This window comes from Scyliorhinus canicula, unplaced genomic scaffold (assembly GCF_902713615.1).
Source record: "Scyliorhinus canicula unplaced genomic scaffold, sScyCan1.1, whole genome shotgun sequence".
Classification (NCBI taxonomy): domain Eukaryota; kingdom Metazoa; phylum Chordata; class Chondrichthyes; order Carcharhiniformes; family Scyliorhinidae; genus Scyliorhinus; species Scyliorhinus canicula.
In genome coordinates this window covers 957-23,492 of record NW_024055903.1, presented here as the reverse complement: position 1 = coordinate 23,492, position 22,536 = coordinate 957, and the positions used below count along the sequence as shown (strand labels likewise).

General features: G+C 49.4%; 1 protein-coding gene across 1 annotated transcript; it reads right to left on the bottom strand.

Annotated features, from left to right (window-relative positions):
* Window positions 1-5,269: 5,269 nt before the first annotated feature.
* LOC119961290 (spectrin alpha chain-like) lies at window positions 5,270-21,634 on the bottom strand (the record flags this gene model as incomplete). The annotated part of the gene is made up of 3 exons (XM_038788705.1): window positions 5,270-5,487; window positions 15,853-16,008; window positions 21,440-21,634. Coding segments are annotated over 3 exons (569 nt in total), but the record flags the coding sequence as incomplete, so codon positions are not given.
* Window positions 21,635-22,536: the final 902 nt, after the last annotated feature.

Below are 22,536 nucleotides of genomic sequence, written 5' to 3'. Positions count from 1 at the left end.
GAGGCACAACCTACCCGTCACAAAACCGTGTTGACTATCCCTAATCAAATTATTCCTTTCCAGATGATTATTAATCCTATTTCTTATAAATCTTTCCAAGACTTTACCCACAACAGAAGTAAGGCTCACTGGTCTATAGTTACCGGGGTTGTCTCTGCTCCCCTTCTTGAACAAGGGGACAACATTTGCTATCCTCCAGTCTTCTGGCACTATTCCCGTAGACAATTATGACATAAAGATCAAAGCCAAAGGCTCAGCAATCACTTTCCTAGCTTCCCAGAGAATCCTAGGATAAATCCCATCCGGCCCAGGGGACTTATCTATTTTCACACTTTCCAGAATTGCTAACACCTCATCCTTATGAACCTCAAGCCCTTCTAGTCTAGTAGCCTGTATCTCAGTATTCACCTCCACAACATTGTCTTTTTCCTGTGTGAATACTGACGAAAAATATTAATTTAGCACCTCTCCTATCTCCTCAGACTCCAAGCACAACTTCTTCCTCTTGACAAGTGATTCAACTACTTTAGTAAACCACGGTTCCCTCACTCGACCACTTACTCCCTGCCTGACAGGTACATACTTATCAAGCACACGCAGTAGCTGTTCCTTGAACAAGCTCCACATTTCAATTGTGCCCATCCCCTGCAGTTTCCCTCCCCATCCTATGCATCCTAAGTCTTGCCTCATCGCATCATAATTGCCTTTCCCCAGCTATAACTCTTGCCCTGCGGTATATACCTGTCCCTTTCCATCGCTAAAGTAAACGTAACCAAATTTTGGTCACTATCACCAAAATGCTCACCTACTTCCAAATCTAACACCTATCCTGGTTCATTACCCAGTACCAAATCCAATGCGGCCTCACCTCTCGTTGGCCTATCTACATACTGTGTCAGGAAACCCTCCTGCACACATTGGACAAAATCAGACCCATCTAAAGTACTCGAACTATAGCGTTTCCAGTCAATATTTGGAAAGTTAAAGTCCCCCATTACAACTACTGTGTTACTTTCGCTCCTATCCAGAATCATCTTTGCAATCCTTTCCTCTACATCTCTGGAACTTTTCGAAGGCCTACAGAAAACCCCTAACAGGGTGACCTCTCCTTTCCTGTTTCTAACCTCAGTCCATTCTACCTCAGTACACGAGTCCTCATCAAACGTCCTTTCTGCCACCATAATACTGTCCTTGACTAACAATGCCACCCCTCCCCTGTTTTACCACATTCCCTGAGCTTACTGAAATATCTAAACCGCGGAACCTGCAACCACCATTCCTGTCCCTGCTCTAGCCATGTCTCCGAAATGGCCACAACATCGAAGTGCCAGGTACCAACCCATGCTGCCAGTTCCCCTACCTTATTCCGGATGCTCCTGGCGTTGAAGTAGACACACTTTAAACCACCTTTCTGCCTGCCGGTACACTCCTGCAACTTTGAAACCTTACTCATGACCTTACTACTCTCAACCTCCTATATACTGGAGCTACAATTCAGGTTCCCAATCCCCTGCTGAACTAGTTTAAACCCTCCTGAAGAGCATTAGCATCCCCCCCCCCCCCCCCCCCCCGGATATTAGTACCCCTCTGGTCCAGGTGTAGACCCTCCCGTTTGTAGAGGTCCCACCTACCCCAGAATGAGCCCCAATTATCCAGGTATCTCAAACCCTCCCTCCTGCACCATCCCTGTAGCCACGTGTTCAACTGCTCTCTCGCTCTATTTCTCGTCTCACTAGCACGTGGCACGGGTAACAACCCAGAGATAATAACTCTGTCCTAGATCTAGGTTTCCACCCTAGCTCCCCGAATTCCTGCCTTACATCCCTATCCCTTTTCCGACATATGTCGTTGGTACCTATGTGGACCACGACTTGGGGCTGCTCCCCCTCCCCCTTAAGGATCCCGAAAACACGATCCGAGACATCGCGGACCCTGGCACCTGGGAGGCAACACACCAACCGCGAGTCTCTCTCATTCCCACAGAACCTCCTATCTATCCCCCTAACTATGGAGTCTCCAATGACTAATGCTCTACTCCTCTCCCCCCTTAACTTCTGAGCAACAGGGACAGACTCTGTGCCAGAGACCTGTACCACATGGCTTACCCCTGGTAAGTCGTCCTCCCCCACCAGTATCCAAAGCGGTATACTTGTTACTAAGGGGAACGACCACAGGGGATCCCTGTACTAACTGCTTCCTCCCAGCCCCTCTCATCGTCACCCATCTAGCTTCATTCCCAGGAGTTACTACATCCCTGAAGCTTCTATCTATGACCACTTCTGCCTCCTGAATGATACGAAGTTCATCCAACTCCAGCTCCAGTTCCCTAACACGGTTTCTGAGGAGCTGGAGTTGGGTGCACTTCCCACAGGTGAAATCAGCAGGGACACTGACGGCGTCCCTCACCTCAAACATTCTGCAGGAGGAACATTGTACCGCCTTCCCTGCCATCCCCTCTAGATAAAACAAGAAAAAGAAAGGAAGAGCTTACCTGATATTCACTCAACCCCTTAGGTTAGAGGAGGTGGAAGGGTGGGGGACACTACAAGTGTAGTGTCTTGGGTTTAGCAACCGCCCAACTTAGATACAGGTACTAACAAGGCCGCTTCTCCTGCAAGGTAAGTTTTTAAATAGGGAAACTTACCTTCCCGACAGACCCCTGGCCACTGAAGGTTAGCATTGCTGCCTCACGGCGCTGAGGTCCCTGGTTCAATCCCGGCCCTGGGTCGCTGTCTGTGTGGAGTTTGCACATTCTCCCCGTGTCTGCGGGGGTTTCACCCCCACAGCCCAGGGATGTGCAAGATAGGTAGATTGGCCATGTTAAAAATTGCGCCTTAATTGGAAAACATAATTGGGTACTCTAAATTTATTTTTTAAAATCTCTGCTCCGATCTCCAATTTATTATTCCAGCTCACCTGGAACCTCGCCTCAACTTCCTCCTGATGATAAAATTAACTTATTGGCATGACCACAGAACAATTTTTGGAAAGAAAATGCAAATGTACGGGCTATCATGGCCTGTTGACCCAATATAAAAGAAAGAACTCCGACAACCAAGAAGTGCTTCACATCCATGGAAGTATTTCTGAAGTACAGTCACTGTTGTAATGTAGAAGTCATGGCAGCCAATCTGTACACAGCAAGATCCCACAGACAGCAATGATTGGATAATCTGTTGCTCTGATGTCAGTTGATGGATAAATATTGGTCAGAACACAGGGCAGAACTCACCACACCCTCTTTGGTTTGGCATCTCTTGCAGACACCTTGGATGGCAGATGGGCAGGGTGATCGCTAAAATTGGACACTACTGAAAAGTGTGGGGAAGAGGCCACGAGGCATGGATATAATGCAGTTTAAGTGATATAACAAAAGGAAGAATATGAAAACAAATCTGTTTTCTGAGCCAGGGCGGTATAGGCATACATGCAGATGGGGAAGTGGGGGGGGGGGGGGGGGGGGGGGGGAAATCACAGGCCCCTGCTGTTGCTTCATTGAGGTAAGTGTACTGATGCACTGGGCATAGCTGGTACTGACAGTGGCCAATCCAGATTAAAACTGGACTGTCCAATACAAAAAACACCTTAGAAAGGGCCATTTGTTGCATCAATGGCATCTCTGATCGTGTAGCACTCTCTCAATGCTGCACGGGAGTGAGTGAGTTTGTGATCAAGTCTGTGTAGTTGAACTTGAACTTGCAACCTACTGACTCAGCAACGAGAGCACTGCCCATGATCACTGCACACACGTGAGGATAATTGCTGTGGGGAAACAGGTTTGGGACAGCAAAGGAGATAAAATCTGCATATTATTAAATAAAAGGAAAAGATCAATTAAATTGTAATTCTGTTTCAGACTGTGAAAAAATCATATTGTGCCTGGACTGAGGTCTACCTTCCACAGCAGCACCTGTTGTTGGGAGGCCTGACAGTACATTGTATCGTGGTGTTTATGGAGCAGGGCTTATGGATTGACATCTATTCTAAATGATTCTAAAAGAATTTTCAATGTTGAAAGTAAATATGACAAGTGTGACTTAAAATTGAGAACTAAGTACACAGCAGATTTTGAGCAATGTTGTTTTCCAGAATTAAACTTCATTTGATATTGATCAGCCCACCTTAGTTGAGGTTTAGTCCCACAGATGTGAGATACCCACTGCTTCCTCAGACAAGCGATCCGTTCCCTGAATTATAACTTGGACAGTGTGTTCACTGCGATCGGCCTTTGAGCACACTACAGTGCCTGGGCTCTGACTGACTCACATTTGAGCGCTGTTGTAATTCTGGGTGACAGACTAATTACAGTCACAGCTGGGATCAGATGAAGCAGGGTGAAGAGCGAGGGGTGGAACACAGGAGCCATCCCAATGTGTACAACTCAATACCGAATGCAAAGTCCAGTTACTGACCAATCCAGCAGTGATAACAAATACTTGCCCTGCTTGTAGGGTTACCAACCCTCCAGGTGTGCCCTGGCATTTCTAGGGATTGAAGATTAACCTCCACGATACTACTACAAGAAGTGCAGGAGAACACTTTTTAAAAAATAAACAAAACTGTTTTGATCTATTTTTTCAAACAATTTATCCGTCATACAGCACAGAAACAGGCCCCTGGGCCCACCATGTCTATGCCAACTATCAAATACCAATCTATACGCATCCCATTTACCAACACTTGGTCCATAGCCTCACTATGAAAATATCGTGGGGGTCGTGTATAACAGTTCATTTTGGGAATCAGAGATGCTGTGCCAATGCGTACTTTTACAGACATGCTGTAGCCTGAAGCTATGGACAGTGATGTTAGAGGCTCCGGCATTCTTTCCATTGCATGTCTGGCCAGGAATCTCTCCTGCTCTTACCAGCTGCCATTGGCATGTGATGGAAGGACTTGTAGCTTGATAATCAACCAGTTGGGCTTGTTATGAGCACATTTTCCTTGACCGTCAAGCCCTGCGCTGGATATTGAACCACTTCACACAAGACCTCCTAAAAGACTATTGTAGATGGGGGAAAAAACGTTTGATTCACTAAGAATCAAGATTTATCCAATTGGGTATCAGAGTCTTTTGTTGAACCTTAAAATTGGCCTTGGTTTGGAGGATGAATCAATGGTGGAAGCGTGGGGGGGGAGGCAGATCATGTGATAACAGTTCCAGGAATTTGTCTAGAGTTTACATTATTCCCTGCCTCTACTTGCGTTCTCATTACAATCTATCACAGCACATAAAGAGCCATACTATCCCAGCTCCACTCCAACTTACATGAAAATACGACACTCGCTAACATAAGCCTGGATCTGCTCAGCCTGGACTAGCTTTTCCTTGCACTCTCCGGCTTTCCGATGCAGGTTATCCCAGGATTCTGCCACTTCCACCAGACGAGCCTGCAGGTTCTCCCTGACGTGTGGATGCATGAAACCCAACATCCTGGCTTCTCCTCCAACCCGTTCAACTTCTCGGTTTATGGCTTCCAGCTCCCTCTGCAAAAAGAAACATTGTTCAAACCACAAACAGTCTCAGAAACTCGCAATCTGAAATCATAACTGTGAGACTGAAAACAGGCTGAGAAGATACACATAGGCCAGGAACAGAAACTGTCTCATGAGACCCTGGCTGGAATCGATACTGGCCATCTGCAAAAGCACCCACGTCAAGGCATAAACCTGTTATTGCTATATGGGCTTTGTGATCACCCACTCCAAGTCTATGAATATGTAACAAATATCCAGACACAGGTGATCAACTTTGCAGCAGGATGAGGCAGAGACAAAAGAGTCGATGGCTGGTCAGCCAAAGGGAGTTTCAGAGGACAACGGGTGTTGATTGAACCACCATCAATAAACAGAAGTACCCTGTATTTCCCATGAACCAGTGGGGTCTGGCTGGGACAATGGCCGGTGGTGGGAGTATACATATGACTCAATCCGAGCTCCAGTATAAAGAAAGCAGCATCAAACAGATCTCAGGCGATAACCTGGGAGTTGCCCAGGCACAACCATCGCAAGAAGAAAGGGCCCTGGGATTCGAACCCAGACAAGACATCAATATTGTGTGATTGAAACCTGCCAGCCTCCTTAACTAAGTGTGGGTAAAACCCAAAGCTCAGCTGTGAGTCTGAGTCAGATTTTGTCGAGTAATAGAATTGTGAATAAAATTGCGTTAAACTGTGAACCTGTTTTGTCTTTTGCTCATCTCACAAATAAGGTCACCTGAGTAAAACTTTTGAGTAAGTAAACTGGTCGAACGCATCAGAGGTTTCAAAGGTACAACATAACTATAGAAGCTCATAAGGCCCGAGAAGGTAAATCCAAAATAAGTTTAATTCAACAAACACAAGTAAAGGCCGCATAGTGATTTACATCTCCAAGGTCCCAAATGGGACTACTGTTCTAGTCGGTCCCAGTCTGAGCCAGATTTTATGAGGCAATTTCTATGAACCACAGCTGATGGGCCTCCGCCCACTTGTGGGAGAGCTCGTATTCCACGAGTCCCACAGGAGGATCAATTGGGGTGTCCCCGTGCGTCTCGTGAGGGTTATTATAATAACTGTCCCAGTAAACCAGTCTGTATCAATGTGAATTCATAATTAGTAATAAAGCCTGCAAACTGAAATCAATGTCATTGGTACCAAACTCAAACTCCATTGCATAGCCTCCTAAGCTACCCCCTTCCCCTAGTAACTGACTGAGACTGAATCACAGCCTTGGCATCATAGCTGACATGGAGATGAGTTTTCTGTATATTTCTTCTTCATCACCAAGGCCATTTACTTCCACCTCTGCAACATCGCTCCACTCTGCCCCACCTCAGCTCAGCTGTTACTGCAATCCTTAGAGGCTGGTTTAGCACAGTGGACTAAATAGCTGGCTTGTAAAGCAGACCAAGGCCAGCAGCGTGGGTTCAATTCCCATACCAGCCTTCCCGAACAGGCGCCGGAATGTGGCGACTAGGGGCTTTTCACAATAACTTCATTTGAAGCCTACTTGTGACAATAAGCGATTTTCATTTCATTAACCATGCCATTGTAACGTCTAGAGTTGACTTTTCCAATACCCAAAACGCAGTTGCCGTATACTTACTCAAATCAAGTCCTATTCACCCATCACATCTGTACTCTCTGCACTACACTGGCTCCCAGTACACCCGAGTTTAAAACTTCAGGTTTCACTGCGACCCTGCCTCTCTCGGTAGCCTCCCCCTGCCCCACAACCCTTTGATTCTAGCTTCTTGCACATTCCCCATTTCTTTTGCTTTCACTATTGGTGGCTAAACCATCAACCTGTCAGGCCCGAAAGCTATGGAATTCCCTCCCTAACCCTCTCTGCCCTTCCTTTCAGATGATCATTAAAACCCAGCTCTTTTACTAGGCTTTTGGACATCTCAGCTCACATTGCCGTATGCTCAATGTCAAATTCTGCCTCACAATTCAAATGGATGTTTTGCTATATTAAAAGTGCTATATAAATAAAAGTTGTTTGGTGGTATCAATCTGAATACGTAACTAATTCAATAATACGGCCTGGATCAATAAATGATGATGTTATGGACAAATGTTGTGCCCTGGATCCTAGTGTAGGAATAAAGGAAAAGAAGAAGCCTGTTCTGCCATTCAATCAGCATGTTTGATCAGTGTATGAAATCCAAACACTTGCCGTGGGTCCTTATTCCTTAGTACCTTTGACTAGCAAAAGTCTATCGTTCTCTGCAGTAAAATGAATGGAGTCGGCATCTAATGCTTTCTGCGGGAGTGTTCTACACTTCGACCACCCTTTGGGTAAAGAAACGTTCCTGACTTCTATCCTAAATGGTCTGAATTTGATATTAATGTTAGGACGGCACGGTGGCACAGTGGTTAACACTGCTGCCTCACAGCGCCAGAGATCCAGGTTCAATTTCAGCCTTGGGTCACTGTCTGTGTGGAGTTTGCTCGTTCTCCTAGTGTCTGTGTGGGTTTCCTCCGGGTGCTCCGATTTCCTCCCACAGCCCAAAGACGTGCAGGTTAGGTGAATTGGCCATGATAAGTTGCCCCTTAGTGTCCAGGAATGTATGGCTTACATGTTTGTGGGGATGGGGATGGGATAAGCCTGGGTGGGTACTCTCACAGAAGGTCGGTGCAAACTCGATGGGCTGAATGGCCCCCTTCTGCAGTGTCAGGATTCGATGACTTCTATGCCTTTGGCCTAGACCCATCCAGTCTGTAGTCTGGCCAGAGCTCTATGCAGCTGTAACACATATTTCACCTTTTTGTATTCCAGGTCTCTTGAGGTAAAGACCAACTTTCAAAATTTCCAATATATTCTGCCAGAGGGCAAACTTCCATGCTAGCAAGGCAAATTCAGAAAACATAACCTTGCTTGGATCAGAACTTTTTTAATGTTGCTTCCTGCTGATGAAGAATTTTTTTTGGAAGGGGCAGGGACTGAGAATTAAAAGAATATGACTACTCTTCCAAGTATGAGGTTTTATATGATGGTTATTTTTTAAAAATGTCTCCTTGAATTCAAGATAAAACGGAGAGGGACATGTGATTTATTTCTACTTCTGTCCAGTCATAGGCCTTTGTGACCTGGTTGTCATGGGGATTGGGGTCCCAGGTCAAGTCCTACTGAAACCCAAGTGCCAGCATTCATAGCTGAACAGAAAGGAAAGAGGAGCTGTTCTTGCTGCTTGCAGACTTACTGCCTCAGAGAGAGAGAGAGAGAGAGTGAGAGAGAGGGAGGGAGGGAGCGAGAGAGAGAGAGAGAGTGAGAGTGAGAGAGAGAGAGAGAGAGAGTGAGAGAGAGGAAGGGAGCGAGAGAGAGAGAGAGAGAGAGAGAGGAAGGGAGAGTGAGAGAGAGGAAGGGAGAGTGAGAGAGAGGAAGGGAGAGTGAGAGAGAGGAAGGGAGAGTGAGAGAGAGGAAGGGAGTGAGAGAGGAAGGGAGAGGTTTGGAAGGTGTCAGGGATTCTCAGAAAACTGCAGGGAATAACTTTCAACAGACATTAGATGCTACAACTCAATGAAATGGGGATAAGCGAGCGTATTGGAAACTGGGAATAATTTTGGACTAGTTAGCATAAAGACTACAGGCGGGCTCTAACTAAATTGGAACGGAGTCTTGTGACAAGCGTGTTTAGCCGAGTGTTTCCCAGCACTCGCAGTGCTGAGAAAGACCATGCTATTGATCGGGATAAAAGCAAACTTCTGCGGATGCTGGAATCTGTAACAAAAACAGAAAATACTTGACAATCTCAGCAGGTCGAACAGCATCTGTGGAGAGAGAACAGAGCTAACGTTTCGAGTTTGGATGACTCTTTGTCAAAGCTATCGGAATTCTATCTATCGGGATTCTGTTTTAATTTGGGGCCTCAGCGGAAAACGCCATGCCTAAGGCCACACTTAGCCCTGTTTCCTGCATTGAGGAACTCCGCTCCCCAGAGCAGGATGAGATCGGGATGCCATTTTTAAATGACGTCCTGATCTCTCGAACCCCCAACGAGACTCCTGAACCCCTGCAAGGCCCTAACACATCTATCAGGGGGTCCTTGGGGCCCACCTGCACCCCACTTCACACGCGGAGGGCATCCCCGTGCCCGATTTCCGCTGCCAGAAAAATGCCAGCCTGGTGTCTTGACACTGCCACCGGGGCACCATGATAGTTCCAGGTTGGCACATGGGTGGAACTGCCAGGCTGGCACTGCCAAGGTGCCCAGGTGGCACCAGCAGGCCACCCTGCCCAAAGGGCAACCACCTGGGGCCTCCCATCCCCTGGGAGACCCCCCCACAACTGCTGTTCTGTCTGGTCCCTCGCCTGCCCGAGGTCTCTGAGGCAAAGTGGTTAGATCCCAACACCCCGGGTAGATCAGAGGGGTGGAGTGAGACTAGCTGTTGTATGAGAAACGGTGGAGTTTAGAAGGATGAGGAGGGATCTTATTGAAACTTACAGAATACTGCGAGGCCTGGTTAGAGTGGACGTGGAGAGGATGTTTCCACTTGTCGGAAAAACTAGAAGCAGAGGACACAATCTCAGACTAAAGGGCCGATCCCTTAAAACAGAGATGAGGAGGAACTTCTTCAGTCAGAGGGTGGTGAATCTGTGGCACTCTTTGCCGCAGAAGGCTGAGAAGGCCAAATTGACTGAGTGTCTTTAAGACAGAGATAGATAAGTTCTTCTTCAATAAGGGGATCAGGGGTTATGGGGATAAAGCAGGAGAATGGGGATGAGAAAAATATCAGCCACGATTGAATGGTGGAGCAGACTCGATGGGCCGAGTGGCCTAATTCTGCTCCTATATCTTATGGTCTCACTCTAATATGCAGATTTGCAAAATAATGATCCCATCCACATTGGGCAGGATACAGATCGCGATGCCTCACAAGATTGTGTTAGATCCCATGAGGCGTGGCAAGCCGGGTAGATCCCAGAAAAGGGATCTCCCGGCATCGCTGCCTTTCAGGTGCAACACGGCTGGTAGATCGCACCGTACAGTTCTAAGGAGAGTGTGGCATAACATATAAGCAGGGCGTGGGGTTATTTGGTTGGGTTAGGAAGTTAAGGGGAGACATCTTTTCAGTTGCTTTATTGCTCACTAAGTAGTATTCAGGTCGTTGTTGATTTTGGCCGGCTTGCTGAAGTAAAAGTTTTAAAACTTTAAATCTGTACGATTCCTTTAAGTCAGTCACTGGGAATTCAAGTTTATATTTAAAAGTTATCAGTCTCGAGGAGAATTGTAACAATACTTGCTGGGAAGAAGATTACAGAGCTATAGAGAAAGAGTGGGGGAATGGGCATAAACCAATGGCTCTCCCAACAGTCCACAGGCATGATGAGCTGAATCGCCTCCTTCTGCACTGCACCCATCTCATTAACATTTGATTTATTCTTTGTCCTTTTCCACCAGCTTTTAATGATTTCTGTACTTGGGAGTCTTAAATCTTGCTGCTCATTCCCAATTCCTAGTTTCTTACTAATTAGGAAATACTCTGACCTTGTGTGGTAGTCACCACTGTTGTATTGTATGTACCGCATATGAGGTGTAATACGGTAAGGCCCCTGTACTACAGGTATAGGGTAGATCCCTGCCTGCTGGCTCCGCCCAGTAGGCGGAGTATAAATGTGTGGGCTGTCCGAGCTGCAGCCATTTCAGCAGCAGCTGCAGGAGGCTCCACATCTCTGCGTAATAAAGCCTTGGTTACTCTCTACTCTCGTCTAGTCATAATTGATAGTGCATCAATTTATTATGCAGAGATTTTAAAACCATGGATCTCCGCATCAAGCCTGATCGCCTGCAACTGCACCCTCAAGCAGACAACGCAAGTCGTCTTTCGCCCATTAGCTAGCCTGCTTCAAGGCATACATCGGATCTGCAACTGAACCACCCTCAGAGGCACAGAAGCTCCAGATCCTTTACACACGGCTGAGCTCCGACATCTTGCCCCTCATCCGGGACGCAGCGACTTACGCTGAGGCCATGGCGCCACTGAAGGACAACTACGCTCAGCAGACCAACAAAATCTACACCAGGCACCTCCTCTCCATGCGGCATCAACTCCTGGTGAGTCTGTGGAAGATTTCTGGCGTGCCCTGCACGCCCTGATGAGAGACTGCGATTGCCAGGCTGTTTCGGCCGCTGAACATTCTGACCTGCTACTTATGGGCATTGGGTCGGCCTACATCCGCCAGCGCCTCTTAGAAGGGGCTACCTTCGACCTCATGGCGACCAACAAACTGGCGCTCTCGCTCATAGTCGCCTCACGCAATATGAAGGCGTATGCCCCCGACCACACTGCCCATCCCTCCTGGGCATTGTGGACCCCACCAGCGAACACCCCACCAGCGAACACCCCACCGTGGACCCCATCAGCGACCTCCCCCAGCCAACCTCAGGCCTGCGCCGCGCGCCAGCCAACCAACCCCGGGGGACCCAAGTGCTACTTCTGCAGACAGTCAAAACACCACCGACAGCGCTACCCGGCACGGAGCGCGCGCTCCAAGGCCGGCGGGAAGAAAGGACATTTCGCTGCTGTGTGCCAGGTCCGCTCGGTCGCCGCTATTGTCCCGGCACCCCTCATGTGCGACCCGCGGGCGCCGCCATCTTGCCCCCCCTCACAACACATGCGGCCCGTAGACGCCACCATCTTCCCCGCCTCAGGACCCTGCTTGTCAGGCACCTCATCCAGCCGCTCATCGCCTCCAACCGCCGCCGACCAGCCACGTCTGGCCTCCATCATGATCGATCAGTTCCGACCGCAAAACCTCGCGACCACGGGGACGACAGTGAAGGTCGACGGGCACAAGATATCCTGACTTCTGGACTCCGAGAGCACTGAGAGCTTCATCCACCCCGATACGATAAGGTGCTGCTCCCTCGCGGTACACTCCACCAACCAGAGAATCTCCCTGGCCTCCGGATCCCACTCCGGGTGATCCGGGGATACTGCACCGCCACCCTCACCATCCAGGGCATAGAGTTCAGCGGCTTCCGGCTCTACATCCTACCCAACCTCTGTGCTGCCTTGCTACTCGGCCTGGACCTCCAGTGCGACCTCCAGAGCCTAACCCTGAAATCTGGCGGGCCGCTACCACCCCTTACTGTATACGGTCTCACGACCCTCAAGGTCGACCCACCTTCTCTGTTTGCAAACCTCACCCCGGATTGCAAATCCATCGACACCAGGAGCAGACGGTACAGTGCCCAGGACAGGACCTTCATCAGGTTTGAGGTCCAGCGGCTGCTGCGGGAATGTATTTTCGAGGCCAGCAACAGCCCCTGGAGAGCCCAAGTGGTAGTGGTGAAAACTGGGGAGAAAAAGATGGTCGTTGACTACAGTCGGATCATCAATTGGTACACGCAGCTCGACGCGTATCCCCTCCCACACATATCTGATATGGTCAATCAGATTGTACAGTACCGGGTCTTCTCGACAGTGGACCTGGAATCTGCCTACCACTAGCTCCCCATTCGCAAGGCGGAACGTCCATACACGGCGTTCGAAGCAGACGGCCACCTTTACTACTTCCTTAGGGTTCCCTTCGGCGTCACTAATGGGGTCTCAGTCTTCCAACGGGAGATGGACCGAATGGTTGACCGTACGGACTGCGGGCCACTTTCCCGTACCTGGATAACGTCACCATCTGCGGCCACCACCAGCAGGACCACAACGCTAACCTTTCCAAATTCCTCCACGCCGCCAAACTCCTCAACCTAACCTACAACAAGGAGTAGTGTGTGTTCAGCACGGACCGATTAGCCATCCTCGGCTATGTGGTTCAGTACGGAGTTCTAGGGCCTGACCCCGATCGCATGCGCCTTCTCATGAAACTCCCTCTCCCCCACTGCCCCAAGGCCCTGAAACGATGCATGGGGTTCTTCTTGTACTACGCCGTGGGTCCCTAACTATGCGGACAAGGCCTGCTCACTCATCCACTCCACAGGTTACCCCCTGACGGCCGAGGCTCACTAGGCCTTCAACCATATCAAGGCCGACGGCACGTGGTCGACGAGACGCTCCCCTTCCAATTTGAGAGCGATGCATCAGACGTCGCTCTGGCCACCACCCTCAACCAGGCAGGCAGGCCCGTGGCATTCTTTTCCCGCACCCTCCATGCCTCCGAAATTCGGCACTCCTCTGTCGAAAAGGAGGCCCAAGCTATTGTTGAAGCTGTGCGGCATTGAGGCATTACCTGGCCGGCAGGAGATTCACTCTCCTCACTGACCAATGGTCGGTTGCCTTCATGTTCAATAACACACAGCGGGGCAAGATCAAAAATGATAAAACCTTGAGGTGGAGGATCAAGCTCTCCACCTACAATTACGAGATTTTATATCGCCCCGGTAAGCTCAACGAGCCACCCGATGCCCTTTCCCGAGGTACATGTGCCAGCGCACAAGTGGACCGACTCCGCACCCTGCACGACAATCTGTTTTATTACTTCATAAAGGCTGGCAATCTGCCCTACTCCATCAAGGAAGTCAGGACTATCACCAGAGACTGCCAGGTCCGCGCGGAGTGTAAACCACACTTCTACCAGCCAGACCGTGCGCACCTGGTGAAGACCTCCCGCCCCTTTCAACACCTCAGCGTGGACTTCAAAGGGCCCATCCTCTCCACCAACCGCAACAGGTACTTTCTCAATGAGGTCGAAGAATATTCAAGATTCCCCTTCGCCATCCCATGCCCCGATATGATGTCTGCCACCGTCATCAAAGCCCTCAACACAATCTTCGCTCTGTTCGGTTTCCCCGCCTACGTCCACAGCTACCGGGGATCCTCATTTATGAGCGATGAGCTGCGCAGGTACCTGCTCAGCAGGGGCATCGCCTCGAACAGGACGACCAGCTACAAACCCCGGGGAAACGGGCAGGTGGAGCGGGAGAATGGGATGGTCTGGAAGGCCGTCCAGCTGGCCCTATCTCCTGGCCTCCCGCTGGCAGGAGGTCCTCCCCGACGCCCTCCACTCCATTCGGTCGCTCCTTTGCACTGCGACTGACGAAACTCCCCATGAATGTCTCCTTGTCTTCCCCAGGAAGTTACCTCCGGGGTTTCGCTCCCAACATGGCTGGCAGCTCCAGGACCCATTCTCTTCCGCAAGCACGTGCGACTCCACAAGGTGGACCCGTTGGTTGAGAGAGTACAGCTACTCCATGCAAACCCGCAGTACGCCTGCGTAGCGAACCCTGACGGACGCCAAGACACGGTCTCCCTCAGGGACCTGGTGCCAGCTGGGTCCCCATACCCCCCCCTACCCCGGCGCCACCCTCCCTCCCCCAGCGCACCCCAACACAGGCCCCGCTCCAGGACGATCCGTCCTCCCCTTGGTCCCAACCGTGGATGAAGCTGAGGTCGACACGCTCCCGGAGTCACCGCCAACCAAACCGACGCCTGAATCGCCACCAGAACTGCGGCGCTCGCAACGATGGATCAAGGTGTCCGATCGTCTAAATTTGTAACCTCTTTCTTAAATTTTAAACAACCTGTACGTAAATAGTTTTGCTGGACTCTTTATTAACAGGGGGTGAATGTGGTAGTCACCACTGTTTGTATATATCACATACGAGATGTAATATGGTAAGGCTCCTGTACTACAGGTACGGGGGTAGATCCCTGCCTTCTGGCTCCGCCCAGTAGGCGGAGTATAAATGTGTGTGCTCACCAAGCTGCAGCCATTTTGGCAGCAGCTGCAGGAGGCTACACATCTCTGCGTAATAAAGCCTCGATTACTCTCTACTCTTGTCTCCTCGTAATTGATAGTGTATCACCCTGCTCTTTTCCCTTTGAAGTGGATGATTTTACACTTCCCCACATTAAACTTCATCTGACACTCACTGAATCAATGTGCCTTTCCAACCTACTGCTCCCAGCTACACGGGTTACTGTGCACATATAACTTAAGCATCGTCAGCAATTTAGGGATACAACTCTCTTTTCCTTCATATAATATGCTCATTTACTCGACATTGAATATACAAACGGAATGTTTTTCGGGGACATTTACTTCCTCCCGTTCCATTCTGGGCGGAATCACACTTTGCAAACTAACCGGCACTGAATTTAGTTGGGAGTTTCTATCAGGCCTAGGAGGGACCCATGACTAAGAGGTCCGTAGGTGCAGTGCTTCCGCGAAGAGTTATCCTCTCGGTGGAGTGGTCCCCATTAGTGGAGTGGCCCCCAATGGAAGAGCCCACCGCCACCCCCCACCCCCCCCCCCCAACCTGGCAGAGTAACCCCCATCGGCAGAGACCACCCACCCCCCCTCCCTGGTGGAGTGGCCCCATTGGCTCACTGGCTCCCCACCAGCAGAGTGCCTCTCCCTGCCCTCCGCCCAGATGGAGTGGCTACATCAGTATCTCGAGTCCACATGTCTTACCTCTACACCTTCGTGTTGCCGTAGTAACGTCTGCACCTGATTCAAGTCGTGGCCATAGTCATCAGTGCCCAGTGTGCTGTCCTTCTCCTGGATCCAGGCCTTCAGTTCAGACACATCATAGTCGAATCGGTGAACCTGGTGTGCTGCTTGGAGATTCTGGAGAGAGGGTGAGGTGTCAGTTAAAGCTGGAGCCCCTTCCACCCAGCAGAGACAATTACTAATAGCTGCCGGCCAGAATAATTATTTTGAGACAAGCAGAACAGAGAGGAGAGACCACACCCAACTTTCCATTCTTGTCCCCATTCATTTCTTCCCCTCCTCCCCCGAGTCGTGTTGGGGTTCAGACCCAGATTAACATCCTGCAGGAAGCTAACCTCCACATTTAAAACTTGCCATTGACCATCAGTTGGCTGCTCTGAGCTGCATCATTATGGAGAGCATCACAGCCGAACATGACGCTCTGCTCCTGCTTGATAGTAACAAGGAACAGGCTTCCCGGCTCACTTCCCCCATTCACAGGCTTGTGTGTTCAAGCTCCACTGCAGGACACATGATCCAGGCTGACACTCGAGCTGTAATGAGGGAGTGCTGCACTGTTAGAGGTGCTGTTCCTTTTTTAAAGGATATTAAAGAGTTTCTATCAGCCTGTCCCAACAATGTGAGCTGATATTTATCGAATGCGTGACATGATTGGAGTTCCCCAGTGTTTTCTCTCTCAATCCACACCATACAGACAGTGACTGGTCAGGGATGCTCTCACACTTTGTGTGGGATCTTCCAGTGTGCAGATTGTCCATAAAACAACAGTGCTCAAGCTTTGGAAAGTCATCAATTGGTTGTGCTAAGGATGGGATGAGACTGTGTCTAAATACAAGCTTAACCAAAGGGCAGCACGGTAGCATTGTGGATAGCACAATCGCTTCACAGCTCCAGGGTCCCAGGTTCGATTCCTGGCTTGGGTCACTGTCTGTGCGGAGTCTGCACATCCTCCCCGTGTGTGCGTGGGTTTCCTCCGGGTGCTCCGGTTTCCTCCCACAGTCCAAAGATGTGCAGGTTAGGTGGATTGGCCATGCTAAATTGCCCTTAGTGTTGGGTGGGGTTACTGGGTTATGGGGATAGGGTGGAGGTGTTAACCTTGGGTAGGGTGTTCTTTCCAGGAGCCGGTGCAGACTCGATGGGCCGAATGGCCTCCTTCTGCACTGTAAATTCTATGTAATTCCCTGCCACGTATTTCCACCATTTTCTATTTTAATTTCTGATTCTGTCCCTGCCTCTTGATCCACTCGCAATTCGCTGGTGCCGCAGAGACTGGCTATCGAACCTGCAATGATCGGTCTTTTTTTTAAAATTAAGAGTGCCCAATTCATTTTTTCCAATTAAGGGGTAATTTAGCCTGGCAAATCCACTTACCCTGCACATCATTTTAGGTTGTGGGGGCGAAACCCATGCAAACACGGGGAGAATGTGCAAACTGCACGCAGACAGTGACCCAGAGCCGGGATCGAACCTGGGACCTCGGCGCCGTGAGGCAGCAACGAATGATCTATCTTTCAATGAGGCATTAAACCAAGTGCTTGTCAGCCCTCTCAGGCGAATGTAAAAGATTGAAGAGGTGCAGAGGATTTCTCCCGGTGCCTTGGCCAATGTTTATCACCCGAGCGAGGAGATTATCTGGCCATTATCACATTGTTGATTGTGGGATCCTGCTGCGTGGGAATTGGCTGCTGCACTTCCTAGAATGTCCATTCCAAACTCCCTTCAACTGTTGTCAAGTGCTTTGGGAGGTTCTGAAAGGCCCTTTGGAACCAACACCACAGCAGGAGTGCAGTCACCCAATGCACCACTGAGGGGCACTGCAGACCAGAACGTCAGTAGCCCCTTGCTCGTGGCTTTGGAGGTGCTGATGCTGAGCGAGGTCTCCCCAGCCCCCCCCCCAACAATTGAGGATCAGTCACATGAGGTTAATCTGTTGAAGTCCTCTCACACTGTTGTTATTCCCATTACTCCCTTACAGTAAACCAGTGACAATGATTTTAACCCAACTTGCTCGGTGAATAACCTGTTTACTGGGTAACTGAAATGTACCAAGTTACTCATCTTCCCTGGAGCTGACAAATCGCCATTTTAACTATTTCAACTGAGCAGGCAGCTAGCACAGCTGTCCAAAGCTGGCAGGGTCCTCCTTATCCTGGATGGAGGATCTCAATGATGTCATTGGGATCGACTGCAATTTTAACAGTGGTCTCAGCAGGACGATAGAGTAACTCACTAGGACAACCCAATGGGAGGTCGGTCACAGAGCAGGCCCACTCCAGCCAGGGGCATTTCTGCATCTCCATTATACTCTCCTGGGGCTGGGGAAGTAGGATTGTCTCCTGGTTACAAAGAACAGTGGTCACGTGTAGGGAATGCTAACTGACTGGGGATCTTTCTGCGAGTATGGGGAAACTCTCACACACACATCCAAATACACTTATATCTGGTGTGGAATGGGGGTTCACATGACCCATGTAATTCCCTGTCTCGGGGGTGTTTGTGGGATTAACACGCCATCAATTTAAACAGCTTTCAGATCAGCTGAACAACGGTGCTTTGTGAAACGGGTCACTCATCCATATTTTAAGGATTTGAGAATGTTGGTTTAGTCACAGTTTATAGCAATAAAGTGACTGAAGAGCTTAAGTGGACCATATAACCATGGTAACAGAATCATTGGGAGAGATTCAAATAAACATAAGTATATCTTCTTGACTCCCTGTTATCTGAAGTATGCATTTTTAAATTATGTATTTTTGTGTTGGAATGCATGCAATATAGAGATCTAAAGTAGAATATCCAGTAAACTAGTGTTTGCTATAGTCAGGCAAGAATTGTGAAGCTTGGTAAGAATGACCAATTCTTAGAAAGAATTGTGAACTGAGTACTAAAGAATCATCCTGTGGAATTGTGTTGGATGATTTGACAGGGTATTTATACTGGATTGTGTAACATGGGCTTGTGAAAGAGAAAGATGATTCCATAGTTCTACAAAAAAAAGACAGCTTCAAGTACAGTAATGAAAAAAAGAGAAGGAAAGCAGTCCAACAACAAGGTCTGAATTCACACCCCGGCATACTCGTTATCAGGGTCTGAATTCACACACCGGCATACTCACTATCAGGGTCTGAATTCACACACCGGCATACTCACTATCAGGGTCTGAATTCACACCCTGGCATACTCGCTATCAGGTCTGAATTCACACACTGGCATACTCACTATCAGGGTCTGAATTCACACCCTGGCATACTCACTATCAGGGTCTGAATTCACACACCGGCATACTCACTATCAGGGTCTGAATTCACACCCCGGCATACTCGCTATCAGGGTCTGAATTCACACCCTGGCATACTCACTATCAGGGTCTGAATTCACACCCCGGCATACTCGCTATCAGGGTCTGAATTCACACACTGGCACACTCACTATCAGGGTCTGAATTCACACCCTGGCATACTCACTATCAGGGTCTGAATTCACACCCCGGCATACTCACTATCAGGGTCTGAATTCACACACTGGCATACTCACTATCAGGGTCTGAATTCACACCCTGGCATACTCGCTATCAGGGTCTGAATTCACACCCCGGCACACTCACTATCAGGGTCTGAATTCACACACTGGCACACTCACTATCAGGGTCTGAATTCACATTCACACCCCGGCATACTCACTATCAGGGTCTGAATTCACACCCGGCATACTCACTATCAGGGTCTGAGTTCACACCCTGGCATACTCACTATCAGGGTCTGAACTCACACCCTGGCATACTCACTATCAGGGTCTGAATTCACATTCACACCACGGCATACTCGCTATCAGGGTCTGAATACACACCCCGGCATACTCACTATCAGGGTCTGAATTTACACACCGGCATACTCACTATCAGGGTCTGAATTCACATTCACACCCTGGTATACTCGCTATCAGGGTCTGAATTCACATTCACACCCTGGCATACTCGCTATCAGGGTCTGAATTCACACCCCGGCATATTGGCTATCAGGGTCTGAATTCACATTCACACCCCGGCATACTCGCTATCAGGGTCTGAATTCACATTCACATCCCAGTATACTCGCTATCGGGGTCTGAATTCACATCCTAGTATACTCGCTGTCAGGGTCTGAATTCACATTCACACCCCGGCATACTCGCTATCAGGGTCTGAATTCACATCCTAGTATACTCGCTGTCAGGGTCTGAATTCACACCCCGACATACTGGCTATCAGGGTCTGAATTCACACCCTGGCATACTCGCTATCAGGGTCTGAATTCACAACCTGGCATACTCGCTATCAGGGTCTGAATTCACACTCACACCCCAGCACACTTCAGGATCTTATTTCACACTCACACTCTGGCACACTGCCTATCAGGACCTAAATTCACACTCACACTCTGGTACACTCACTATCAGAATCTGAATTCACACTCTCACCCTGGCACACTCAATATCAGGGTCCGAATTTATACTCACACCACAGTACACCTACTATCAGAATCTAAATTCACGCTCACACCCTGGAACACTCACTATCAGGGTCCAAATTCACACTCACACCCCAGTACACTCATTATCAGGGTCTGAACTCACACTCACACCCTGACACGCTCGCTATCAGGGTCTGAATTCACACTCACACCCCGGCACGCCCGCTATCGAGGTCTGAATTCACACTCGAAACCCAGTACACTCACTATCAGAGTCTGAATTCACAGTCACACCCCGGCACACTCACTATTAGGGTAGGAGTTCACACTCACACCCCAGCACATTTGCTATCAGGGTGTGAATTCATACTCACACTCAGGCTAACTCACTATCAGGATCTGAATTCACACACACACCTCGTCACACTCCCTCTCAGGATCTGAATTCACACTCACACCCCGGCACACTCACTATCGGGGTCTGAATTCACTCACACCCCGGCACACCCATATCAAGGTAGGAGTTCACACTCACAACCCGGCACACTTGCTATCAGGGTCTGAATTCATACACCCCAGCACACTCACTATCAGGGTCTGAATTCACACTTACCCTGACACACTCGCTATCCGGGTCTGAATTCATACTCACACCCTGGCACAGTCACCATCAGGGTCTGAATTCACACTCACACCCTGGCACACTTGCAATCAGGATCTGAAATCGCCTCACATCCTGGCATACTCGCTATCAGGTTCTGAATTCACACTCACACCCCAGCACACTCATTATCAGGATCCGAATTCACACTCACACCCAGGCACACTCGCTATCAGAGTCTGAATTCTCACCCACTATCAGGGTCTGAATTCACACTCGCTATCAGGTTCTGAATTCACACTCACACCCAGGCACGCTCTCTATCAGGGACTGAACTCACACTTCCTACTCCCCCATGGAAAAACACTTACACTCCCAGTCAGACACACTCTCTTTCAAGGGATTCTATCCAGTATGAATATATAACTTATGTCTGCTGTGGATTCAAATACCTCACAGGAGTACTCTGAGTCTAATCCCTCAGCCGATAGCCCCTCACCTCTGCTCGATTTCTGACAGCTTGTTGCAGTGCGTCCCACTGCTGGTTCAACCCATTTGCCTGATCCACGATCTCGGTCATGAAGCCGTGAGACTGCCTTCTCAGTGATTTCACCAGCTCGTGAAATGTGGACATTTTGTTCTGACCCAGGGTACTTAGTTCCTGCTCTAGGTTTTCAAACTTCTTCTGCAATCGCTGAGGACAAAGAAAACACAGAAATATCAGTGACTGCAAAGACACGCGGAGGAGTTCTCCGTTCCCGGGGACACCGGGGCAGGAATCATGGAATTCCACAACAGCAAAACTGGCACCGCACCTGGGCCGATTCAGCGACCATTAAGGGGCTAGCACCGGCACCATGTGGAACACAATCGATTCCAATGGGAAACAGAACCGGATTTGCCAGATTAACGATTTGACATTCAGGAAGCTGACAAGCTGCAGCCGCATATACACACACTTCACTTTCTACACACACCGATCCAGCCAACAAGTGGCAGCAAGGAGAGTAGGCCAGAGATTTACTGGCGTTGAGCTTGAGGCCTGATGCGACCATCAATTCACTCGAGACATGAGTAGAAGTAAACCGTGGCTTTAATCAACTTAGAACAGTGCCTGCCTGCGACTGATCCAATACTGAGAACAGCCTACAGGTCGACTGCTCTTTATACCTCCATTCAAGGGAAGGAGCCATGGGCGGAGCCCATACATGCCCCAACATGTTCCCCTATGGATAATGCCATACAGTAGCCCATAGGAGAAGCTACAAGGGCAACAGCACAGATACAAATACACTGGTGGATTATTGGTATAATACATTCACCACAAGACCCTCCTGGACGCCGTGGAGGAGAGATGGGCCACCCTGTATCCTGGCCCGGGAAGGAGGCTGCCAGCCATTGCCATTCACCGTGCCTGGGCGCAGGTGACAGCGGCAATAAGCACCATGGGGAACCATCGGACCACCAGCTGAGCCGTACAAAACTGCACAGGGCGGCCAGGGTGAGTAGGCAGCACTGTGCCTGTGGATCCAACCCCCGCCCCACACACCCGCAACCCTATCCATCAGAGATGGATAGTGTCCGGCCCCCTCCTCT